Here is a 26992-nt window from a genome sequence, read left to right on the forward strand (position 1 = left end):
TCATCCTTAAAAATGAAATATCGATACAAATATGGATGTGGATGAAACTCAAAAATATGCTAAAAAGAAGTCATATTTAAAAGACTCAGTGTATGATTCCAGAACAGTTAAACTCATTAGGAAAGAAATAAGATTTTGGTGATTGCCACGGGATTCTGATAGTAGGAAATGAGAACTGTAACAGTATGTATTACTGATAAAGTATGTTTATTTAATAGGGCTTTTGTTAGAAGTGATTAAAATGCCTTAAAATAAGAGGCAGGTGACAGTTTATATACTATGATAAATATTCTATGTGCTCCTTAACTATATACCTTATTTATTAAAAAAAATTGGGGGGGGGGTTGGGCCATACCTAATGGTACTCATAGCCCCACTCCTAGCTCTGAACTCAAGGTCACTCTTGACAGTGCTCTGGTAAACATACAGTGCTGTGGATCAAACCAAGGCCACCCAAATGCAAGGTAAGTGTCTTAACTATTGTATTATATCTCTTGCCACAAAACTTGCATACCTGAAAATGGTTAATTTTATGTAGAAAATATGAAGCAAGTTTGAAATAAAGGAAAACAATGTTTCATAAAACTACATTCTATTATGAATGTATACAAACTCAAATTAAAAAATAAAACAAGAAAAAGACATAATGATTCATACTGATAAGTAATAAACTTAAATGGATCCTTTAGAGAACAATGTTTCACAAATTTTAGTGTATATACAGTCAACTGAGATTCTTATTAAAAATAAGTTCTCATCATAACAATGTGAATGAATGAGGGAAATAGAAAGCCTGTCTTGAGTGCAGTGGGGGTGGGGTGGGGAAGACGGAGAATTGGGACATTGGTGATGGGAATGTTGCAGTGGTGAAGAGGGGTGGTTCTTTATATGACTGAAACCCAACTACAATCGTATTTGTAATCAAGGTGTTTAAATAAAGATATTAATTAAAAAAATAGGTTCTCTCTTAAGTCTCAAGCTTTTTATTTTTAGGGATTAGTTAAAAAATGTAAATATAAAGAAAAACTAAAATACTAAAAAAGGAAATCATGTGTTTAATTACTTAATTCCTAAGTATTAGGTCAGTTGAACTGGCACTAAAAGGAAGAACAATAAATAATAACAATAAACAATAACTATAATAGACCTAAGAATTCAGTCTGCTTTTTAATCCAGTTATTAGAAAAAGTTAATAAATTTCAAAATAAACGCCAGCGATTTTATTTTTCCCTTAGAATGAAAGGGGAAGAACAGAAATGGTGGAAAGGAGAAGAGGACTATAATCTGTAAGCCACTATTGCTTGCCTAAGTTTTGATTCAACTTTTAATTTATTCCAAATTCTAAAGACTTCACATATGTCTGGGGACTGTCTTAGGTAGTTAATAAAATGGATCTTTTGGGGCCAGAGCAATAGCACAGCAGGTAGGGCATTTGCCTTGCATGCCGCCAACTTGAATTCAATCCCTGGCATCTCATGATCCCCGAGCCTGCCAGGAATGATGTCTGGGTGTGGCTCCCAAACAAACAAACAAACAAACAAAAAGGATCTTTCTAATCACAATGATCTATGGAGACAACATTTTTTTTGCTTAATTCTCTAAGTACTGAGCTAAAAAAATTAATTTTTAATTCATCAAACAATAACTTACAGATTCTTCTTGACTGTTAATTCCAAGTGTCTCAGCAACAATTGTAGAATTATCAAAAGATGATTTAACAGTGGAATAACTTTTTGTTCCATGTGTTCCTAAGTAAGAAATTAAAAAAATCATATTATAATAGAAATAAGATGCATAAAAAATGCTCCCTCCTAAAATGGGAAAAGAAAGAAGCTTTAAGAAACATTTTATAAACTGTATTGGACATTAAAAAATAAACTGTGAGGAAAAAAAGAATTCAAAATATCTATTGCAGATGGCAGTAAGTTGCAAATATAAACATGTATACTTGCCAAACATTTTCAGATAGAGAATATGTGATTTTTATAAGTGAATGTAACAGATATTTGCTAACAACTTCTATATGACTCTCCATCCTAGAATTCTCTGTAAATTCATGTCTACCTACCCACTTTACTTAAATGACCACCCAGCGTATCAAAACAGAATACTGTCAAAACCAAACTCTTTATTTCTAAATTATTAGCAATAATTAATTTGTATAGGGCTATAAAATAAATTGATATAGGATAATATTTTATATCACTTTTCAAACTGAAAGCTTACCAACCAATGTTACAAACAAAATAAAATGCTTACATGTTTTAAACTTGTACAATAATATTATTTTGCTTACTAGTCATTGGAGATTGACTTTGATCACAAGTGTCAGGAACAAGAATTTCATTTTCACCGGGGTTATGTTTTGACTGAGCAGAAGTCTTTGAAACCTTTCTTATTTCTAAGGGAGAAAAAAGATCATATAAAAATAATAATGATAATAAACAAAATCAAACCATTATTTTTCTAAGTCAGTACAAAACTTGCTTTTAAGGTTAATATTCTGGTAAAATAATTGTTGCTTTCAATTCACTACAAAACAAAGCAAGAAGTTAGTAAAGTAGGATAAGGACTAGAAAAGCCTCTTGTAACTTATATTTTTTATATAAGTGTTCAAATATTTTAATATTTCTTTTGTGTTCTATTTTTGAAAATTAAAGGAATAATTTAAAATGAGTACTGTATTACATATCTCTACAATCTTTCTTGTAGTTTTAGTTGCTGGAAGAAAATCATGAAACATTCATCCTCAGGAAATCAATTTTCTACTCAGGGACTTAATTAAAATTAAGTTAAAAGAAGAACAAAGTAAAGAGAAAGAAACTTAGTAATTATAGCTTGAAAGTAATATTAGTAGTCACTCTCAAGTTTTAAGTTTTAAGATAAATAAGCTGGAAATAATGTAGGCATTAAATCTATTTTAAAATAATTGACATAGTTTAAAATTTTTATTTTAGAACAAAAAAAATTTTTTTTGGAGGGGCCACACTCAGCTACCCTCTGAGGTTACTCCTGGCAGGTTCAGGGAACCATATAGGATGCCAGAAATCGAACCTGAAAAGGCAGCATGCAAGGCAAATGCCCTTTCTGGCCCTAAATCAAATTCTAAGTAAAAATAATCAAAACAAGATGAAAATAGCTAAATTAAAGCTTAAAATAATTACATTCTCATATAATGAAGAAATATATCAGAAGTAATTGTACTAGACATGAAAGGATAATAAAATTGTTGTGACTTTGTTTTTACACACAGACTTAAACATGATCTATATTATACAACTGCTTATATGTCAATGATTCATGACTTGTCTGAAGCAGAATAAAAGATCAATGCGTGTGCATTGTAGATGCATGATTTTATAATTTTTTTACTCCAAGTTTATTAACAGTTCTTTTATTTTCCACTAGATGGTAATGCAAGCTCATCTAAAATGGGAAAATTTGACAATATTCTAAGATCAAAGAATAAGATATACTTTATTTTTTAAAGTATAGCTATTATCAACAACTTAAGTTATAAAATATCTATATGACTCTGTCCATCTTTTATTCAATTATTCAATTTTTTCTTCTTTGCTTTTAATCTAGTAACTATGAATTACAATGTTATTCATGATTAGCCTTCCACTCAAATATTTGTTACAAATGTAGGTAAAAAATAAGACACCATTATCATTTATTTTAAAACATTAAAACAGAATAGTCATTACCAAAAGGAGTTAGGACCATGGGTAAGCATTTGTCTTGCATGCTGTCAAATGGGGCTTGATCCCTGGCACCTCATAAGGTACCTCAAGCCACTCCAGGAGTGAGTGATATCTTAGTGCAGAGACAGGAAAAAGCCCTAAGCACAGTAGGTATGGTCCAAAACCAAATAAAAAACAATGAAAAGGAATATTTTATTAATATTTTATTCATTTCAGTTTCATAAAATGTACTTTCTTTTTTTTGGGGGGGGGGGGGGTCACACCCGGCAGCGCTCAGGGGTTCCTCCTGGCTCTATGCTCAGAAATTGCTCCTGGCAGGCTCGGGGGACCATATAGGATGCTGGGATTCGAACCACCGTCCTGCATGCAAGGCAAACATCCCACTTCCATGCTATCTCTCTGGCCCATAAAATGTACTTTCAAAGAAGCAAAAAATGATAATCTGGGCTAAATTAAGGAATATACTTCATCATGATAAATCACAAAGTACTTAATATACTCATGATAAATTATTTCTTTATTGCTTGCTATCAGTTGCTACAAACTAGCATAAAGATCATGCTGGAGAGGCCAGAGAGATGCACAGTGATAGGGTGTTTGCCTTGCAAATGGCCGACCCAGGACCAAAGGTGGTTTGAATGCCGGCATCCCATAAGGTCCCCCGTGCCTGCCAGGAGTGATTTCTGAGCAGATAGCCAGGAGTAAACCCTGAGTGCAGCAGGGCGGGCCCCCCCACCCAAAAAAAAAAAGATCATGCTGGAAAGATATAGGAAGGACCTAAAAGCACTAAGGTTTAAAGTCAGGAAAAGCTATGTATCTTTAAGTTCCATATATGAGCAATCTTCCATTCGGAATTAATTCACTCAGCATGATATCCATATTTAGGACTTAAAGACACACAGCTAGGTAATATCAAATATCCAAAGGCAATATAAAGGGGGAGCTGACCCACAAAATTGAGTTGGAGGCACGATAAGGGAGACAGGATAGGTTCCTTTGGGGGGAAATGGGTACACTGGTGCTATTATGCCCCTGAAAAACCATTATTGATAATACTGTAAAACAAAACTTTGTTTGAAAAATAAAGTAAAATTCATTTGGAATAAAGACAGAAAAGGCTAGATTTGAATTTTGACTTTTGTACTGAACAGGGGATCCAAAGTAATTTAACTTATCTAAAGAATGTATTTGCTTATCTAGGAAAGGAAGATTCAATAGCTAATGCTTGGCCTGGTGATACTAGAGGCCCCCAAGGATACACCAGCTGGTGCTGAAGGAAGAGTATTGGGGAATAAATAATATTGGAAATCAAACAATTTCACAAATGTCTACTCACCTGAGATAGCTCCTTGGTTCAACAGTATTTTTTAAATGAAAATAGAAAAGAAATTCATTATATCTATGAAATGTCAAGCACTTTTATAAATGAACAGTCATGAACATGTCATGAACAGTGCACATCTCTATACCAATGGAAAGTACCGTAGAAAGCATCTTCCTGAGCACTTCACTAATTGTCATGTTTATAGTTATAAAGTGTTACACCTAAAAATGATTAAATAATGCAAAAAATTAACAGATAAGTATCTTCTTATATACAAACATAACTAAAATACCACAGTTCCAATTATTTTTCTGTTTTTGCTTTTGGGCCATACCTGCCAGTGCTCAGTGATTATTCCTGGCTTTGTGCTCGAGGACACTATGATGCTGGGGATCAAACACAGACTGGCTATGTGCAAGACGAGTCCTAACTATTTACTACTGCTCCAGCTCCTCCAATCCTTACCATTTGGACACATAGTGTGCTTCAGTTTAGTTCGTGTATGTTCTACATATCGGACATGAAAGTTTTCCTTTCTTCGTAGCCGGTTAATGCCAGAAAATGAAAAGGATGTTATGGGTGAATCTGGAATAATATTTTCCTCACAGTCACGTTCAGTTGCTTGCTCTTGATCTTTCCTAGAGAAAAAAATGACAATTGAAAGGAAATCACTTGGGCTGGAATGGTGGCGCAGTGGTAGGGCTTTTGCCTTGCAAGTGGCTGACCAAGATTGAATTCCCTGGAGCTCATAGCCAGGAGTAACCCCTGAGTGTCAGTCACCAGGTGTGACGCAAAAACCAAAAAAAAAAAAAAAAAAAGGAAATCATTCAAGATATATTATTTAAAACATCGTGGCACAGAGCTAAAAGAGAATACAGGTATAAAATTAATTCCAAATCTGAATACAAAGATTAGAGAAGCACTGAAATGGTGAAAGTACCAAGTGGGGAATATTATGAGAAGTAAAATACAAATTGTAGTTGGTGGCATTTGAATCAAAATGAAAACAATTTCAAATACAGAGAAAAATCAGCAGAGGATTCTGATTCCTAATTACCTTAACTGTAAATAATGAAGTCTAGTGATTTAAGTCTACTGATTTTTTTTGTTTGTTTGTTTTTATGCTCAGGGGTTACTCCTAGCTATGTGCTCAGAAATTGCTCCTGTCTTGGAGGACCATATGTGACGCTGGGGGATCAAACCTGGTCCGTCCTAGGTCAGACATGTGCAAGGCAAATGCTTACGCCACCGCTCTGGCCCCTTAAGTCTATTGATTTAAAGATTCTAGAAAGCAAGCATTCTAATAAGAAGCCACTTCTAAATATATTTATATAATTTTAGAAATGTAAAATATGGAAGGGGAAGAACTGCTTTACTGGATAGACTATATTTAGAATACTGAGTTGACTAAAAGTATACAGTATTATGGACTTGTGTTGGAGAAGCACTAGCTAGGATGACATAAAGGAGAGTATTCAGCATAAATTAAAAAAGGATATAATGAAGGTTTCAGAACCTGGGAGTAACGTGATATAGCAGCAGTGTGTAAAATTGGTACAGAAAGATAGAAGGCAAGTAAATCAATTAGCAGCCCATCTGAGTTTCTATTGGTTTGAACTAATGTTAAAAACAGACTGTATAGAAACAGACTGAAATTAAAAGCTCTAGAAGCAGAATGAGCATGATTTGGTAACTGAATATGGTGGTAACATTAAAGTTGATAATCACCAACATTTACTGTAGGTTTATACTGCAGAAACCACTTAAACTGCTCCATATATCCATTAAATTATCACAACTGTATGACTTATAATAATTACTCATTTTATAATTGAGGACATTTACTAAAAACTTTTAAACTTTATTTATTTATTGATTAACTGATTGGCTGTTGGGCCATAACCAGCGGTGCTCAGGGGTTACTACTAGCTCTGCACTCAGAAATCACCCCTGGCAGGCTGAGGGACCATATGGGTACCAAGAATTGAACCGGGTCCCTCCCAGGTCAGCCACATGCAAGGCAAATGCCCTTCTGCTGTGCTATCTCTCCAGCCCCATTTACCAAAGTTTTAAGTAACCAAACTAGCATTTTAATTTTGGTAATTAGCTTTACAGGACAGTACTAATGATTTAATGTGTTATTCTTATTATTCTTAGTATGGATCATGAGAGTAGTGACTGATTACAGGTAGGATTCAATCTTCGTTATCTCTATAGACCACCGTACTTCTATTTAGGCCCTCTCATAATTTATTCCTGATACAATAGAATAATCCTATTGAAACTTAATAATTCTATGTCAGAATTTCTCTATTTCACTGAAAAGTATATGCAAAAATCTCTTTAATAATTCAGAAGTTCCTACCTGATTTGGATGTTACCTTCCCCCATTACTATTCTGATCTTCCATGTTATATTCTACTTGGATCATTTTTTCTTCCTTGAGGTATCTCAATTATACAAGAAATATTTAGGTTCTTAGGTTCTTTGCTTTAGTGATTCCATGTTTTGAATGTTTATCTTCAGATACTACATGACAAGTTACTTCATTCTGCTCATGTCTGCTGAAGCTTTATTTTCTCATCAAGACCTAACTATAAAGATGCAAAACTTTCTCCTACACTCTAATACTCCTGTTCATTGGGGTGAATTAACTTTATCAGTAGTATTTACTGCTTACTAAAATAGTATATAATTGACTTTTCTACTGCTTACCTGGTGAAATATAAGCTCTAGAAGCATAAAAATCTTTGGCTCATTGATATGAGTCCATAACAGTAGACAATTAGTAGGTGTTCAATTTGTTGAATGGGAGGCTCTTAAGGTTCACTAAAAATTAATTTGTGCTGATCTAGTCATATATGTCTGCCAAATGCAATTGAGGAACAAAGGTGCTAAAATTACTTTTTGGTTGAATTGTGGTTACTGAATAAAAATACAATAATTATCTTCAACTTAATCATCTCTCCTATGTTAATCCATTACTGATCTTATCTATCAACCAATTCTTTTTTTTTATCAACCAATTCTTACCAGTCTGTCAGCCAATGAGTTTTTATGGGACCAAATCTATCTATCCAAGTTTCATATCAACTGATAATACTATTTTCAACCAATAGAATGAAATTTTACAAAACTTCTCCTAACAAATTCATATCTTAATATTCTGGATAATATAAATCAATGGCTTATAATCATATATGCTATATTAGTTATTCTGGCTTGGCACTCAGAAATTACTCTTGGCATTGCTTGGAGGACCATATGGGATGTCAGGGATAGAACCCAGGTCAGTTGTATACATGGCAAGTACCCTACCTGTGATACTTTTGCTCCAGCTCCAAATATCTAATTTTTCATTTTTTCCTATATTTATAATTCTGGAAAAATGAAGTAAACTAAAGTCACATGAGAAAGCTTTATAAATTAATGAAGTGTGAAATCTATCTGACCTCACATAAAATATATCAAGCCTATTTGCTGATTAGCCATAAAATATGAATTTGTCCGAAGAAACCGATTTCATGGAAGAGTCAATCTAGAAGTGGTTGAAATCACAAAAGGAAAGAAAAAATGACGAACAAAACCAGAGTTCACTAGAAGTAAAGAAACCAAGTAGTACTTTTTGCTCTTTCCTTTGTCCTTCTCTCTCATAAAAGGAAAAAAATTAAAACTAAAACTAAAACAAAACAAAATAACTCCACTGTATTCAACAAGTTTCTTTAAAGCACTGGGTCTCACTTTGATTTTTTGAGCAAAGTTAAATTCACACAACGACCTTTGGCTAGATTCAATGTGCAATATGAGATCTTTCTCCTTTCACTTTTTCTTCTGATAGTCTGTGAGTAACTTTTCCCCAGTTATATACTTCATTTTAGACCTCCTCTTAAATAAAATTCTTTGAAAAAACATAAATTTAGTAGGAATAAGGCTGGAGCTAAACAGTAAGGAACATACTTTGTATGTATGAGGATCTATGCTCGACGATCCCTGGTCCACAAAACAAAAAAAGTTTCAATTGTTCTATATTCCAAATACCTACAAAGTCCAATGTTCTCCTTATAAGCTAGTTTAAAAAGTTAAATATTTGGTTTCTCCCCTTAATCTGCTTATATTTAAAACAAAATTTAAATTTAATGAGGCAGTTATTGCCATTTCCCTTAAATAGAACTTTCAAAAATAAATGAGAAGGGGGCCAGAGCAGTGGCATAAGTGGTAAGGCATTTGCCTTGCACGCATTAACCTAGATGGACCATGGTTAGATCTCCGGCAATACATATGGTCCTCCAAGATAGGAGTGATTTCTAAGCGCAAAGCCAGAAGTAACCCCTGAGTGTCACTGGGTGTGTCCCAAAAAGCACACACACAAAAAAAGTGAGAAGATTCCTTAATATACAGATTAGTAAGTCCGATACCTGAATATCTTGAGATCAGTAGAAGTTTAATATATGAATATTCTTTTGTATTGTTTGTTTTTGGGTCACACCTGGTGCTGCTCAGGGGCTACTCCTGAATTTGTACTCAGAAATTATTACTGGAGGATATATGGTATGCCAGTGATTATACTAAATCTGTTGTGTGCAAAGCAAATGCTCTGGTCCCCTCTTGTTATTTATTTTAAAACTGTCAAGCAAAAAGACAATTTTACTTTTGAAGAGAAGTTGATTTATAAGAGTAATAAGCATTTTAAATTACAGAAAAGAAATAAAAAAAATGTAACAAGTTACCTTCAACACTGTGTTGAGGTATATCCTAAATGAAATAAACATGTGCTGAACTCATACAGGATTAATTTTTTTACTGTATGTTTAATTTTTGATATTTAATATATTTTTGCTTTACTACTATATTTTATAATTTTACTGTATTTTATACTTTGGAATTTGTATATTTTAAAAAATATACATGAGCTACCACTTATCCTAGCAGCCCAGGCGTCAAAGCAGGGGGATATGGGATGCATGCTGAGAACAGGGGTGGAGGGAGGACAAGATTGGTGGTGGGAATGCCCCTGATTCAATGTCACTGATTCAATGTGTGTACCTTAAATATTACTGTGAAAGATTTGTAATCCACCTTGGTCAAAATAAAAATTATTTAAATTAAAAAAAAATATATATATACATGAGCTACAATGGAAAAAAGTAAACTTGAGAACACTATAATGAATTAAATAAACTATAACTACTTGGAATTCATATTTTTACTAAGTAAATGACATCTAATTTCAATATATTACATCCATCTTGGTTTTGAGACATTCACCTTCTGTATTAAGCTTTTTAATTACTCTACACCAGTGTTTTTCAACCTTTTTGTGCAAAGGCACACTTTTTTCATGAAAAAAAAAATCACGAGGCACACCACCATTAGAAAATGTTAAAAAAAAATTAAGCCTGTGACTATATTGACTATATATAAAGTAATTCTCTTGAATAGGAATAAAATAAATACAAAGAAATTATTTTATAATTACTTTATTATGAAATAATAAAGTATTTTATAATGATTGGTCTATTTGTGAGCCAAAGTTGCATGTTACGAATAAAATTGGAATTTTTTCCATGGCACACCAGACAATATCTCAAGGCACACTAGTGTGTCATGGCACAGTGGCTGAAAAACGCTGCTCTACATACTCCTATTTGTCTTTGACATTCATAAATATCAGGGACAATGTGTTCAAGGTATCTTATTAGATGAGTTAAAATTACTTCTTATAATATGCTATAGATTGATAATTATTCATGTGAAATGTTTGAAACAGATGTGATTAAAAAATCAGAATTTGAAGGGAGAGGACCACTCCCAACTGTGCTGAGTGCTTACTCTTGGCTCTATGCTTAGCAAGAGATCACTCTTGATAGGGCTCATGGACATGTGGGGTGGGGTGTAGGGATTAACCCCTGGGTGGGCTACATGCAAGAAAAGTCCCTTATCTATGTCCTGGCCCTTAAGTAACCAGATTTCTTTAAAAAAAAAAAAAAGGATAACAGAGAGCATATAAAACAGAGCATATATAGACTATCATAGCACTTCTTTTTTTTTTTGTTTTTTTTGTTTTTTGGGTCACACCCGGCAGTGCTCAGGGGTTACTCCTGGCTCTACGCTCAGAAATCGCCCCTGGCAGGCACAGGGGACCATATGGGATGCAGGGATTCGAACCACTGTCCTTCTGCATGAGAGGCAAACGCCTTACCTTCATGCTATTTCTCCGGCCCCATCATAGCACTTCTAACAGAACCAGAGGCATCATCCTGCAGTCAAATACACTGACGTTTCTGTAGTAAAGCATAGGAATTCTCGCATAAAGTGGAACAAATAAATACTATAAATTGCATGTTGAGTGTTGAGGTGATATTAGGTTATAAATAACTTTTTAAATGTTTGGGCTTTGAAATCATATATAAAAACTGATGATCTGTGCTCTAGTCTCACTTCAATATACAGCAGGAGTGAAATCAATAAGTACTGGATCAGACATGTGGCTCGGCAGCAAGAGACCTGCCAGGCAAGTGTGAGACTCTGGTTTGATTTCTGACACCAAAAAGAAAAAAAAAATTCTACCTTTGGGCCAGAGAGATAGCTTAGAGGGCTAGAGCTCATACTTTGTATGCAGAAGACCTCAATATGATTTTCAGTATGGTTCCATGACCTGGGGAAGAAGACCCTGGCATTGCTTGATATGGACCAAAAATAAGAGAGAGAGAGGGAATCCTGGGGAGATGGGTAAAAAAGAGTAGTAAAAGGGAGAGAGAAGAAAGGGTAAGGAGCAGGAAGAACAGAGAAAGAGACACACAGATGGAAAGAGAAGAGGGGTGGAGGGAGAACGAGAGAGAAAGAGAGAAAGAGTGAGAGTGAGCGAGTGAGAGAGATCCATCCTATGTTTAATCCCAAAGAATTTTTTCTTCATCTGATTAGTATACCCACCCCTCTATAATTCTTTTGGCTTCCAATAGTCAATGAAATGACCACATGGGGGAAATATAAACATTCAGATAACTACCTAAAAGTATACTAAAAAAACTACCCAGTAATTTTTTGAGAATGTGTTCATGCTGAATAACTATTCTGAGCCAAAATAATGCTACATGTGTACAGTGCTGTCAAGTTATTGTAGATGTTTATTCAAATACAACAGTCTTTATAATCCCTATAAAAATAATTGACTCCTAAATCCTAACTCTTAAATAATACTATATAAGCTTTCTATAGTTGAGAAATCATAAAAATATATATTTATATGCAAAACATATAAAAGCTGACAAAATCTCTATTCTTCATCAGTCAGATCATATCTGAAAAATAAGATTATTATTATTTTGGGAGGGGAAGAGATGGTGTTACACTTGTTGGTATTCAGGGGCTATTCCCGGCTCTTTGCTTAAGAGATTGTATCTGGGGGCCAGAGACATAAGCATGGAGGTAGGGCGTTTGCCTTGCATGCAGAAGGATGGTGGTTCGAATCCCAGCATCCCATATGGTCCCGAGCCTGCCAGGAGCGATTTCTGAGCAGAGCCAGGAGTAACCCTTGAGCAAAGTCGGGTGTGATCCAAAAGAAAACAAAAAAGATTGTATCTGATGCCAGAGATTTAAAACAGTGTCATGGCTATGGTCCCAAGCAAGTCATGTGCCTCATCTCCTGTCCTATCTCTCCAGACTTAATGGTTATTTTTTGAGACTCTATTGTGTAAAAGGAAGAATATGGGCATTAAAACAAAACAAAACAAAAAAAAACAACTAGGATCTGAATAACAACCCAACCAACTGTGAGACATGGCAAATTGAGTTTTGTTTTCTCATCCATACAGATAATAAAACTACCTTGAAGAATAATAATGAGAAATAAAAATAGTAAACATAAAAGATTAGAATAATTAGTACACAAGATAAGTCATTTTTTATCCCCCCACCCTTTGATAAGTCATTATTTTTATTATTTAAGTAAAATAGTGAGAGGGAGGGAAGAAAGCAACAGAGTAAAGAAAGCAGTTCTCCAGGTCTAAAAAGTATGTACTGAGTAAATATTTATTAAATTTTTTAAGAAGCTTTTAGGCTGAAAGAGAGATAACAAAACACAAATATTTATTTGAAAGTTAAGTACCTTACTAATTTATTATTTATAAAATCATGATAAAAAATAAAGAATAAAATACTAGTAGTTAACATATACACTAGAGTTGCTTAAACTTTATATGCTATCAAAACAATAATATGATTTTATTTATATTTTATTGCAGAACACCTTGTAATTATTTTTATTATTGTATTTTTAAAGATTTGGGGGCTATACCAAATGTACTTAGGGAATTCTCCTGGCTCTGTGCTTAGAAGTAACTCCTGCCTAGGAATATACAGTGCTAAAGAGTGAACCAGGTCCTGCTGTATAAAAAACTAAGTTACTGTACTCTGTACCTGTATTCTCTCTCTCTGTGACCCCAACCATTTTAGAAATGCAATCTGTAGTTCTTAACATATATTTATAATTTGCACACCTGACTTAATGAAATAGCAAAAGTTAAGAGGAAAGAGTTTTCTTCTGTAATTCAGAAAAAAATACTTACTCAATTTTCTGTTGCAGTTGTTCAGAGAGCTTTTTATTTTCTTCCTGAAGAGTATTCTTTTCATTCACTTAAGTATGAGATAAAAAAAAGGGAAATAGTGTGTTAACATGAATACAATATGAAAAATAAGGCCAATATTGTGTAAAGATGAATATCAGGATTTCAAAATAATCTTAAGTATGGAAAAACTAAGATGTCTAATTTTAAATGTTAAGATTACCACCCAAAACTAATTAGTAGTTATTAATATATTTCACTTTATGCCAGTTCCATTAATTGACTCATGGATAATTTTATGTAATATAGGTGAAAAAGGAAAAAGTACATCATGTACTGGTAAGTACAAACTAATTATTCAGAGGGAAAGAGCACAATACTCTGGTTACTCAGTCCTACTAATTTTAAATACCATTATAATGAGAGTCATTTATCTTAAAATAAATCTGACCATAAAAGTTATACTGAATAGTCATGTAATTTTTGTATAATGTAAGCATGTTTAAATCAAAATCTCTTCCTTAGTCAGACTCTGCTTTGTGAATAAATTATGGTATTAGTAGTATATATTTCTTGATATAGTAGCTGTTTATTTGACCCTAACTTGACTGAAACTTTCTATACAATCTTATTTAATTTGTTATCAGAAACTCAACTTTGCACTCTAATATCCACTGTGACTAGCATAAAATCATTCTGAATTTCTAAGTATGATGTCACTGATTAAGCATGTAATTTATTAGGGCACATCTAGGAAATTCAAGTCACAGAAAATATAATAGCTCTCTGTCAAATAAAGCTAATTATATTTTAAAATTGTTAATAATTTTGTCACTATGACTGAAACCCAACTACAAACATTTTATATTCATGGTACTTAAATATATTAAAAATAAAAAAATTTTTTCTTATACTGAATATTTAAAATTGTTGGGTTATATACAATAACACAATAATGAGGATGTAAAGATTACTTAAGACAGTGATTTAAAGAAACATAGTATAATGGTTGATAAGATGCCACATAAACATAATTTATACAACTAAGATGATAAGCACAACAAAGTATGTAATATAGTACAAAAGAAAGTCTAAGGAAAAAAGTTTGGCCTGTTTTCCTTTGGCCCTTAGAATGATCAGGAAAGGGGCCGGAGAGATAGCATGGAGGTAAGGCATTTGCCTTGCATGCAGAAAGTCGGTGGTTCGCATCCCAGCATCCCATATGGTCTCCCCAACGAGCCTGTCAGGAGTGATTTCTGAGCATAGAGCTAGGAGTAACCCCTGAGCACTGCTGGGTGTGATCCAAAAAAAAAAAAAAAAGGTCAGAAAAGATCTTTATCAAAAAGAAGATAACTGTATTAGAGAGGTATTTATCCTCTGCAAACAATTAAAGAAACAAAGTTAGAAAGAATTGGGTATAACAATGATAGAAGTCTTCAAAACCAGGCTAAAAAATCTTAACTACACTTTAAAAAAAATTAACAAGTATTATTTTGATGATGCATGAATGATGAGAAGTTTGGTCATAAGTACATATAACCATATACTAGAGTGAAAAAAAAAAAGCTAAAAAAAAAACAAGTTAGGTGGTTAATTAGTAAAAGAAATGAGTCTCCTGACTAATGAAAAAGGAGCAAAAATAGAAAAAGTTGTAAAGGAGCAGAAGTAGTCGATTACTGGAAATACATTTTTGAAGGGGTTAAGAGAAATCAATGATGATCTTAAAGTTTTGATTCAGATATCTCCAAATCCCAATGTAATGACAAACCAGCTCTGAAAATAAGTCAACTGAAATATTGAGAGGCCAGAAAGGGTTCACTAGAGGATGTAAGGAATAAAAAAAATTCCTCAGTAATTTAAAAATAAGTAGGTCCACCCATGATGGCGAACCTATGGCTCCCGTGCCAGCTGTGGCATGAGAAGGCCTTGCAGCTGGCATGCAGGAAGGTCCGCATTTAGATACTAAAATCTTGTTATTAAAGTTTATTTGACGTGCTGGCACTTTTGAGGAAATTATTTGGTTTTGTGCCGCAGTTTGGGCAGTCGGGCTCAAAAAGGTTAGCTGTCACTGGACTGATGGTAAAATACAACAAAAGGCCTTCTAAAAAAAAAGTCAGTTTTTCCAATGTCCAAAACAAAAATATCCTTAAACCCTGACTACAAAACTGAGATTACTAAGAGAGGAGTGAGTGGGCTGAGAGGGTACAATGGACTATCATGGAAGTGTAATAGCACTTTAGCAACAGGCCTGGAGTGGTTACAGAGACCCAAAAACACAAACATTTCCACTTTTGTAAAACCATACAACTGAATTTTTTTAAGTGAATTTTCCCAGTAAAAATGCATTAATTTCATACCAGAGGTAGGAATGCTCAGGAAAGAAATTGACTAATAGCTAACAGTCCTTAGGCTAATGCCCCTAGACTATCTCTACATGTTTTAAAATAGAGAAATTAATTAATAAGTACTAAGAAAAGAATATTATGGCAGAGCTGCTCCCAAATAATTAGTGGCAATCATTGGGAAAGGCACTCATATTCAGAGTATAAATTATTCCATACATAAAAGCTCTTTAGTCTTTTCCCATCTTCATCTACTGAAGGGATGATGTCAAAAGAACCTGCATAAACTATAAGTAAATTGGAACTTTTTACTTGGGCTAAGAAAATAAGATTGTGTATAACAAAAACATCAATGTAGAGACAGACACTTAAAGATTATATTTAAAACGCACGAGCACACACACACACACACACACACACACACACACACACACGAATTGGACAAATAGCTTACTGGGCTGAGCAAAATCTTTGTACCCCTAAGCCCCTCTTTCAAAATACTTTGTTTAATATGATACCCTTTAGTTCCATCCAAGGTATCACAAAAGGCAAGATAATTTTTATAGTTGAATAATATTCCAGTGTGTGTGTATATCTAGAATGAACATAGGTAAGCACGTATTCTTTCAAGTTAATGTTTTCATGTTAATGAATAGATGCCAAGGAGCGAAATCACTGGGTAATATGGGAGTCCTATTTTTAATTTTTTTGAAAACTTCCATACTGTTTTACATAAAGACTGAACTGAACTACAGTCCTACCAACAATGAATGAGAATTTCTTTTTTCACTGCATCCCTGTGGTAACTAAATTTTTTATTTAAACAAAATCTATTTTGTTCTTTACAAGTTAGCCTAGTTATTTTTTGTTTTGGGGCCACATCTGGTGGTGCTCAGGGAGTTTTGACTCTGTGCTCAGGAATCATTCGTGGGATTGCTCAAGGGATGGACCATATGTTGTGCTAGGGATCAAACCTGGGATGGATGCACACAAGGCAAGTGTCTGAACCATTCTTTGTACTGTATCTCTGGCCTCTTGGTTCTTGATTTTAATGAATTTTAATAGCTAGAATATGGAAACAACAACAGAAGCCCAACAACAGATGAGTTGCTGGAGAAACTATGGTACATATACAAATTGGAATACTATACAGCTGTCAGGAAAGAAATGAAGTCATGAAATTTGCCTATATGTGGATGGACATGGAAACTATTATGCTGAGTGAAATAAGCCAGAGGGAGAGAGATAGACACAAAATAATATCATTCATCTACGGGATTTAAGAAAAAATAAAAGACATTATTGTAATAACACCTAGAAACAATAGAGATGAGGGCTGGAAGGACCGGCTCATGATATGAAGCTTACCACAAAGAGTGGTGAATGCAGTTAGAAAAAGAACAACACTAAGAACTATCTTGATGTGTTAGTGAGAGAAGTAGTATGCCTGTCTCAAATACAGGTAGAAGGTGGAGGAGGGAGATAGAGGGCATTGGTGGTAGAAATGTTGCACTGGTGAAGGGAGATGTTCTTTTTTAATAACTGAAACCCAACTACAAACATGTTTGTAATCATGGTGCTTAAATAAAGATATTATTTAAAAAAATACCTAAAGGAAGGAAGCTACAGAAAGAATCTCATATCGTTACATTGATTCTGATAGCTACTAATATTTTGCTAGTTTTTAGCCAAGATAAATTTTAAACTAAAATATTTTAATACAAATAACATCCATCAAGAATTTATTCTCGGGCCCGGAGAGATAGCACAGCGGTGTTTGCCTTGCAAGCAGCCGATTCAGAACCAAAGGTAGTTGGTTCGAATCCCGGTGTCCCATATGGTCCCCCGTGCCTGCCAGGAGCTATTTCTGAGCAGACAGCCAGGAGTAATCCCTGAGCACCGCCGGGCGTGGCCCAAAAAACCAAAAAAAAAAAAAAAAAAAAAAAGAATTTATTCTCTAAACACTTGTATAATTTCTATGAAAAACAATTACTAGTTTCTTATTGCTACAGGTTCTTTTTAGATCTTTCATAGCAGTTTTGTTTATACCTGCTAATATTGTGTACACATATACATATATATGTAAATATATATATATACATAATCTTCTTTTAAATAAATACAATATCTTCTTTTAATTTTTTTCATGACCCTGACACTGACTTTCCTAAAATTATGCATTTCTTGTTTGGGGGGGGGGTTGTTTGCTTTTTTTTTTCCCCATAGCTGCTGGTACTCAAGGGTTGGTTACTCTTGGCTCTGCACTCAGGAATCACTCATAGAGGACTTATGGAATGCTGGGAATTGAACCCAGGTTAGCCATGTGGAAGGTAGGTCCCATAATCACTATACTATCACTCTGTCCCACTTTCTGAGTATGTTTATCTGGCTATCTCTCTCATCATTTTCTTTATATTGTTCCAGGGGTTGAACAATTTAGCTGCAGTTCTCCTTCAAGCTAGGTGATAGTGTGCCTGAGATCATACACTTTGGTTGTGTCTTTGGTATTTCCAAAGAAATGTCTGTAGGTTCACTTGATATGTGAGGCTTTATGGGGACTTCATTAATAAATCATATCCCCAAATCATATCTTGTCCCCGGAGTAAACATTATTTGCAACATTACTTCATAGATTAAACTGTTTACTTCATATTGTATCACATCTCAAATTAATCCCTAGGTTCTGCCTCATAGGTAGATTTTTCCACTATAGTTATATTTTCCCCTTCTACCACTAAGTAGTGTGAATGAGGACCTGGGGTTGATGTATGAAATACTGAAAACATAAAAAAAAAATTATCCCTCAATCTTTTATGATTTTAATATCCATTAGTAGTATCTTTGTCTGAATTATGTTTGAAGAAAGTGCTTTACCCATGTACTATCTCTCCACCCATGCACAATCTTTTATTTTGGGCTATACCCGGTGGTGCTCAAAGGTTACTCCTGGTTCTGCACTCAGAAATCACTCCTGGCAGGCTCAGGAGACCATATGGGATGCCGGGAATTGAACCTGGGTCCATCCTGGGTCAGCCGAATGCAAGACAAACACCCTACCACCGTGCTATCACTCTGGCCCCCCTGCACAATATTTTTGTAACCTATTCTACACTAAAATAGACACAAGAGTCAAAATACATACAAGGTAAAAAAAAAAACCAAAACAAACTTTTGCCTATATAAAACATATAAACAAAAGCTGTTCATTTGATTGTAACTAATAGGTTTTAATATCATACACTTTAAATACTGAATAAATGAAAAAAGGAAACTTACTAAGCTCTGTGATTAGCTTAAGATTCTGTTGCCGGATATTCTCAAACTCCTGCTGTTTTTTCCGCATATGTTCTTCAGTGACTGCACAGCGATCACATAATCCTGCTCTTAATCTAGGAAATAAGAAAAAATATTTTTATAGTACAACTTAAATGTTCTAATAAAATATGTAAGTTAATATGAGAATACATACAATATGATGAATGTACTAAGCTAAATAAGAGAATTACTTCATGGTATGTTTGTAAAATCACCTCAATGTACATAAACTATCTTAAAATTCAATTATAATTAATAAAGCTAAAAAAAAAAATCCAACAACTACTAAATAATATTTCCAAGGCTAAAGTGAGAGTATACCAGGTAGGAGCTTGTCTTTTCCTGAGCCAATCAAGGCTCAATCCCTGGTATCTTACATAGTCCTGGATACTGACAGGAGTGATTTCTTAGTGCAGAGCCAGGAATAACCTCTGAGAATCATCAGGTATAACCCCAAGAAAACAAAAGCAAAACCCAACAACATAAAAAAGTATTTCCTATATTTTGATTCCAATATAAAAATCTAAAAACTGATCTGGCAAAACAAGCAAAAAAACCCCTAGTATAATAATGAATTATACCTTTAACATAATCTCATAAAGTCTGAAATCATGCATTAACATCTTGTAGTCAGGGTGTGGGGGTGGGGGAAGTTAGGCCAAAACCTGTAACCCATTTTCAAGGATTTCTTCTGGCTCTGTATTCAGGAATTACTCCTGGTGGATATGACAAGGATTGAACTAGGTGCAGGACAAATGCCATATCCACTGTCCTGTCAGGCCACACTGATAACATTTTTTTACATATTGATAACATTTTACACATTGAAACTGTCAGTAAAATTCTGTTTTGAATAATGCAATTTAAAATTCTATCAAGAAAACTTATTTACTAAAGAAATGGATAATGGTTTAATTCATTATAGTCAAAATATAACTTTAGTTCAGAAGTGAGGAACAGAATATATGCTAAGAAAGCTGACACATTTGCTTTAACTGATACAGCACACAATATAATGAAGGAACATCTATCATTTTTTTAAGATGAATAAAAGCCAAAACAAAGAATATAAAGGAAAAACATTATCCCATTTTACTACTCCTTCTTAACATTAAAAACATTATTGTAAATAAAAATTCACATTATACTGTTAAGTAAAGGAAAATTTACAAATATAGCTTTTGCTGATTACTTGCTAGAGCTAAAAAAGGAAACTCTCATATTGCAGAAGGAATAGGGAGAAGTGAGAGTATTGAAAAAGGAAGAAAAGATATACTTTAAAGGATAACAGTAATTATCTTATGTTAAGCACTTAAGAGTGCTTAAGTGCTAGTCTAATAACTGAAATTCAATACCCTAAGGAAGAGTCTATAGATATCATGATACAGTTGTATATGCCATTTTAAAAATAACTGAAGGAGATAAAATATGAAAAGAGGGACAGAGAGATAGAGCAGGAGTTAATGCAACTTGCCTTCACATAGCTAGACCTCATTTGATACCTGTTCTATATATGGTGCCCAAGAACAGTTAGGGGTGAACCTTGAATGCTGAGCTAGGAGTAAGCCCCAAAAACCAGTAGTTACAGTGACAAAATCAAACTAAACAAAACCAAACAAAAAAAATTAACAAACAAAAACCATACAAATGGGCTTCCTGATTCCTGCAGAGGCTGCAGAGGAAAACCCACGGAACTTAATCCCATCAAGGTTCAAGGTTCTAAGGCCAGCTAGGTAGTCCCAGGCCACAAGGCAGTACCATCTCCTGCCTGTTGCCTTTAAGAAGCCTCTGCATCCAACATCATAAATCCAAATAGTTGACCTAACTGTGGTATATATACACAGCTTGGGTCATCAAGGTCAAAGAGCACTAAAAACATTATAGGGTTAAATAGTATTAAACAATTTAACTTATTTAAATCATATTCAAGTAGCAGTTCTTTTGAAAAAACAAAACAACAACAACATAAAACATTTTTTTTAAAAAATGACATATTAAAATTCGACAAAGGACTACAGATTAACAATCCTTTCGAACTCCTAGTTTTTAAGTTTAAATATCACTGGGTACCTGTAGAGATAGTACAGAGATTAAAGTGCTTGTCTGGACTATGCCTGACCCTGGTGTGAACCCAAGCAACAAATATGGTCTGCACGCTATTCCAGGGATAACCTGAGCACTGCTGGATATGGCCTCATCTAAACCCACAAAATACAAGTGTTTATAAGAATATCACCAATCAGGGCCAGAATTATAGCATAGCGATAAGGCATTTGCCTTACACACAGACGGCATGGACAGACCCAGGTTGGATCCCGACATCCCATATGGTCTACTGAGCCTGCCAGGAGCGGTTTCTGAGTGCAGAGCCAGGAATAAGCCCAAGTGCTGCCAGGTGTGACCGAAAAACAAAACCAAACAAAAATATAACTGATATAGACAACTATAAAGTGACTTGCTCACTTGTTTATTACTTCCAGTATACTTCAGTCAAATGTCACTTTTGATAATAGCCATGAAAGAGTTTAGTTACTTAAAACTGGAATGAATATGAGAAAATTTGCTAGACCTTTACTCTCTAAAGGGAGCTCTATTGCTTTTCTGACAGCTGTCTTTCACTGCATTTGTTAGAGAAAGAAAAAGTCACTTCAATTTCATAGGAAAATACAATTTCAGTAGCTATCAGCAGGCAGAGAAAGAATAATTCCATGAATAAGAATATTAAGATACTCTGGGTTATATCCAACTTGTTCACAGAGATGATGAAATAAATCTTTTATAATGGATTAGAGAGAGAGTACAGTGTTAAGGTGCTTGCCTTGCATGTGGTTGACCCTTGTTCAATCCCTAACACTACATATATTCCCCGAGTATCACCACTGTTGCACAAAGGCAACAGTTGACTTACCACTGCATGGTATGGCCCAAACCACTTTCCCACACCTCTTGAAACTCTTCTGTCCACAAAAATAAACTTTTATTTTGCAACTAAAAATAATAAATAGCATTTAGAGTTCAGACAAAAAAATAAGCAGAATGTGAAAGTGTTTTCTAATTTAGAATGTGGCTCAAGAGATAGCACAGTGATAGGCGTTAGTCTTGCAGGCGGCCAACTTAGAAGGAATTCCTTCAATTCCTGGCATCCCAAATGGTCTCCCAGCCTGTCAGGGATGATTTCTGAATAAAGAGCCAGGAGTAGCCCCTGAGTGCTGCTGGGTGTGGCCCCAAAACCAATCAATCAATAAACAAAGTTTAAAAAAAAGAATGCTAATCTCAAAGAAGATGGAAAAAGGAAAAATATATATCTGAAGATTAAAAAGATGCCAGTCATTATGTATTCAGAAAGAATAAAACATAGATAAGCTAAATATGGAATATCGAAAGAAAAAACAGTCAAAATAATAAAAAATAACTATAGAAAGTAGGGCATTTGCCCTGCATGCAGACAACCTGGGCTTGATCCCCAGAACCCCAAAAAGTCCCCCAAATACCACCAGGGGTGATTCCTGAGTGCAGAGTCAGAAGTATCCCTGAGCATCACTGGGTGTGGCCCTAAAGTCATAAATATGTTAATAAATAAATCATAAGAATAGAACTGTGTTCTAGGGACCGGAGAGATAGCACAGCAGTGTTTGCCTTGCAAGCAGCCGACCCAGGACCTAAGGTGGTTGGTTCGAATCCCGGCGTCCCATATGGTCCCCCGTGCCTGCCAGGAACTATTTCTGAGCAGATAGCCAGGAGTAATTCCTGAGCACCACCAAAAAAAAAAAAAAAAGAAGAAGCATGTTCTATATATCTTATGGTTCTGGGTCTGATATCAAGGTCTTTAATCCAGGATTAACTTCCTTTTTTTTTTTTTAATATTTTTTATTTATTGAAGAAAACGCATCACATAGTTGACATAACTGATCATAATACAATTGTTTCAGAAAGACCAAAAGTAACATGATTAAAAAAAAAACAGAAAATTGAAAAAAGAACAAAAGAGATAGGAGAGAAAGGAAAGGAAATGTTCAGTGCAAGTATATTTTTAAAAATTATTGAATCACCAATGAACTCATTAAAACACTAGCAGAAAGTTTAGTAAGCTCTTTTTTTTTTTTAAAGGATGAGAGTTAAAAATAAAATATACAGATGGCAATTGTTGTTGTTTGCATAGGCCCAGCAAAATATAGGGGAAATAGACGGAAAAGCCTGGCCTAAATGCAAGGAGACCTTACCCCTGAAATTTTCTTTAAACAAGAATTCTACAAAGTGTGAACAGCCTCACCAGAGTCACACCCCTTTTCTGTGGTGCTTACACACCTGACAGCATTGTGGTCACAGATTGCTTGTGGCAAGGAGGATCATGTATTCCAGAGCTGCCAGGATTGATCTGTTATAAGCACCCCACTAGGATGTGAACTCCTTAAGCCTGCCTGGTGGGCAGCCTAAGCCTTTGCTCGATTCCTTCTAGTCTATCACAGTTTTCTTTACAATAATTAAGATATGTCTTTTGACAAATAAAAATAAATAGAACTCGAAGCAGTTTCTATCTACAAAGAAGTGAAAACAGACTTTATACCTCATGAATTATAACATTTTCTACTCTAAAGCTTGTTCTACATTAAATACCAAATTAAAAAATCAATTAACGGTAAATTGGGATCTATAGAAAAAAACATCTATTAAGGGTAAATTGGGAGCTAGAGATAAAATGGGAGTTAAGGCACATGCCTTGCAGGTGGTGATCCCTGGCCCATATGTTCTCCCAGCATTACCAGGTGGCTCTTAAGCACTGTTGGGTGGCCCTTGGGTGGCCCAAGATATCCTTGGAATTGCAGGTCCCGAATATCACATCCTTGGACCCTTTGTATTGAACCACCTGCCTTATTGGCCTAGATGGACAATAAGATGGACCCAGGTCCAGTGAGCACCAGTCCACTTAGGAGGTACTCTTCTCCCCACTAAAAAAAATAGTAAATTGACATGACTAATGAAAAGACAAGTATTTAAGAATATATCCTTTCTGAAGTTTTGCTTCAGAAAACATTTATCAAAATAGGATGGGGAGGAAAATTACCTTTAATTCTAGGAGTGATGATATAAATTAAAATCTAAGTATAATATATTGGGCAAGAGAGATAACTCAACATACAAAGAATATGCATTACATGCAGGAAGCCTGGAGGTAATTTCAGTACCATATGGTGTTTGGAGCACCGCCAGAACATCCCTGGAGCACAGAGCTAGGAAAAGACCCTAAACACTCTCCAAATTTTTTTTTTAATTAAATAATAAAATCCATGTGCTTTTATAGTAAGGGAAAAATCACCTCTTAGTAGGAACCAGACTCACCGATCTTCTAAAACTTTAATGGTTTCTTGAAGGAATTTCTGTTGTTCTCTCAGCTGTTGATTTTTGGTGAAGAATTCTTCTAGTCTCTGTGCATCTCTAAAAGTCAAGAATTAAGTTTAGGGAAAATTCTCTAAAAAACAGCTCTACTATAAGAACTCCCAAGTGTGCTCTTATGATTTATATATACTACATTTATTCTGTCCAGATAAATAATTAATAAGACAAGGGCTGATATTTTACTTAACAATGTAATTCAAAAATTATACTAGAATTTGCTCTGCAATATTTAAAAAAATATATCTTAGAAGTTTTCTCTTCAGTACAATGCTGGGACAGAAATGAATGAGTACAAATGTATTTTATTGATATCATGGATTCAACTGTAATATTTGCTATAAAATATAGTTTTTACAATTTTCCCCACATTTGTTAATTAAATAACAACTACCTTTATTCTGATGTAACTTCTTTTCCAATTATGAGAATACTATCTTTCTGTTTTATTAACTTTGCTTCAAGAATTTTCCACTGGCTTGGCATCTCTGAGAGATTAGTCTTGAAGTACTGAAGCTGAGCTGTTTGCATAGTGGCAGCTATGGGTATGAGTGCAACTACAGGTACTTTCAGCAGCGTGAAGATTCAGCCCACACTTGTCCCCATAGGTCTCCAGAGTTTTCAGCCTGGAGATTGGTGTACTTATAAGTTTTTGTGGCTTAGATGGCATCTCTTCAGACATTGATGGTAAAGCTATGAGGCTGGGCCATTACTTACATGGCAGCAGCTCTAAAAAGAGCCTTCTTTGGTAACTGTTGAGATATTTCTTTTGGAGGGGCATGGTAACTTTGAACAACAACCAGTAGTGCTGGGAAATTACTCCTGGTTCTGTGACTGGGATCAAATTAGACTCAGCAGCATGCAAAATTAAAGTGCCTTACTTAACCCAGTACTAACTCTCAAGTTCTAGTCAGACAATTTTTAACAAATATAAACATAAAGTAATATCACCAATATTAATTGAAATATAGTAAAAGCCTAGTTAAAATGTTTTTCTAAAGCCTATCAGGAAAAAAAAAGGAAATTCATGTCACACAAGAAATCATACTTAAGAGTTTTAGAGTTCACTTAAATGTAGCAATTTTTTTTGGTGCATATCCAATGCATTTCCTTATTTTCTCCATGCTTCTGTTTTTTGTTTTTTGTTTTTTTTGTTTTTTTTTTTTTTGGTTTTTCGGGCCACACCCGTTAGATGCTCAGGGGTTACTCCTGGCTACGCGCTCAGAAATTGCCCCTGGCTTGGGGGGGCCATATGGGACGCCGGGGAATCGAACCGTGGTCCTTTCCTTGGCTAGCGCTTGCAAGGCAGACACCTTACCTCTAGCGCCACCTCGCCGGCCCCCATGCTTCTGTTTTGATTTGGGTCACCACCTGGCATTATCCTGGACTACTCCCGGCTCAGTACCCAAGAGATCACGTAATGCAAAAATGAACCTCCAACTCCAGCCTTTGAGCTATCGGCCTAACTAATTTGGTTATTTCCAAATGAAAACCATCACATTTGTTTACAATCTATCATTTCTCCCATCTACACCCAGCTTCTTCACCTCAGATGATCTTAGTTCTGCTATCAATTTCCAGGTTCTTTGTTTGGTTGAAAAAGGTGTTTTTTTTAAACTCTTTTTTTTGTTTTCAGTCCACCCTCATGGTGCTCAGAAATAATCCCTGGTAGTGCTCAGGGCACAATACATGGGATCAGCTGTGTACCAAGCAAGTGCCTTAATTCTGTAATATACCTCCAGCCACTCTGGGTTTTTTATTTGTCTTATCAATTTTATAATCTTGTGTTACACACACGTGTAAAATCATCCAATACTTCTGTTTATTTCACTTATAATCCCCTGATACTCCTTCCATTCTACTACAAATAGCAAGTTTTCATCATTTTTTGCAGTTGAATAGTACTTCATTTTATAAATAGATCATATATTCTTTACCCAGTAAACCCCAGCTGTTGTCTAATTTTAACTATTGTATATAATGCTGTAGTAATACTGAGGTAGCTATAACTTCTTGTTTCACTATTTTCATATTCTTCAAATATCTTCAGATAAATTGCTAACCATACAGTGGCTCTAATTTTAGTTTATGAAGAGCTCAAAGTGTTTTGTAAAATAGTTAAGCTATTTATATTCCAACACTGTAGAAGCATTACTTTTCCCCCACACCGTCAATAATGCTTGTTGCTTCTTATGATTTAAGTACATTTTCATAAATTTAGATAGTATTTTATTATGTCATCCATTCCTTTTTGAGATTTTCTTGTTCCTGAAGATGTTTGAGTTCATCTTATAATCTTCATGCTCCCAAACCATGGTATCCGTTAATTCTACAACGAACCTTGACTGCTTT

At 34.6% G+C, this 26992-nt stretch overlaps 1 protein-coding gene across 1 annotated transcript in view; it reads right to left on the minus strand.

The window, feature by feature from the left end:
* Positions 1–26992, minus strand: part of RBBP8 (RB binding protein 8, endonuclease) — a 69835-nt gene that overhangs the window by 27825 nt on the left and 15018 nt on the right. Inside the window, exons 4-9 of the mRNA XM_049770021.1 lie at positions 24587–24682; positions 19211–19323; positions 13596–13662; positions 5497–5669; positions 2297–2401; positions 1651–1748 (exon numbers count right to left, since the gene is read on the minus strand). Of these exons, the coding sequence (XP_049625978.1) occupies positions 1651–1748; positions 2297–2401; positions 5497–5669; positions 13596–13662; positions 19211–19323; positions 24587–24682 (652 nt within the window). The remainder of the gene's footprint in view (positions 1–1650; positions 1749–2296; positions 2402–5496; positions 5670–13595; positions 13663–19210; positions 19324–24586; positions 24683–26992) is intronic.

Source organism: Suncus etruscus, chromosome 3 (genome assembly GCF_024139225.1).
Source record: "Suncus etruscus isolate mSunEtr1 chromosome 3, mSunEtr1.pri.cur, whole genome shotgun sequence".
Taxonomy (NCBI): Eukaryota; Metazoa; Chordata; class Mammalia; order Eulipotyphla; family Soricidae; genus Suncus; species Suncus etruscus.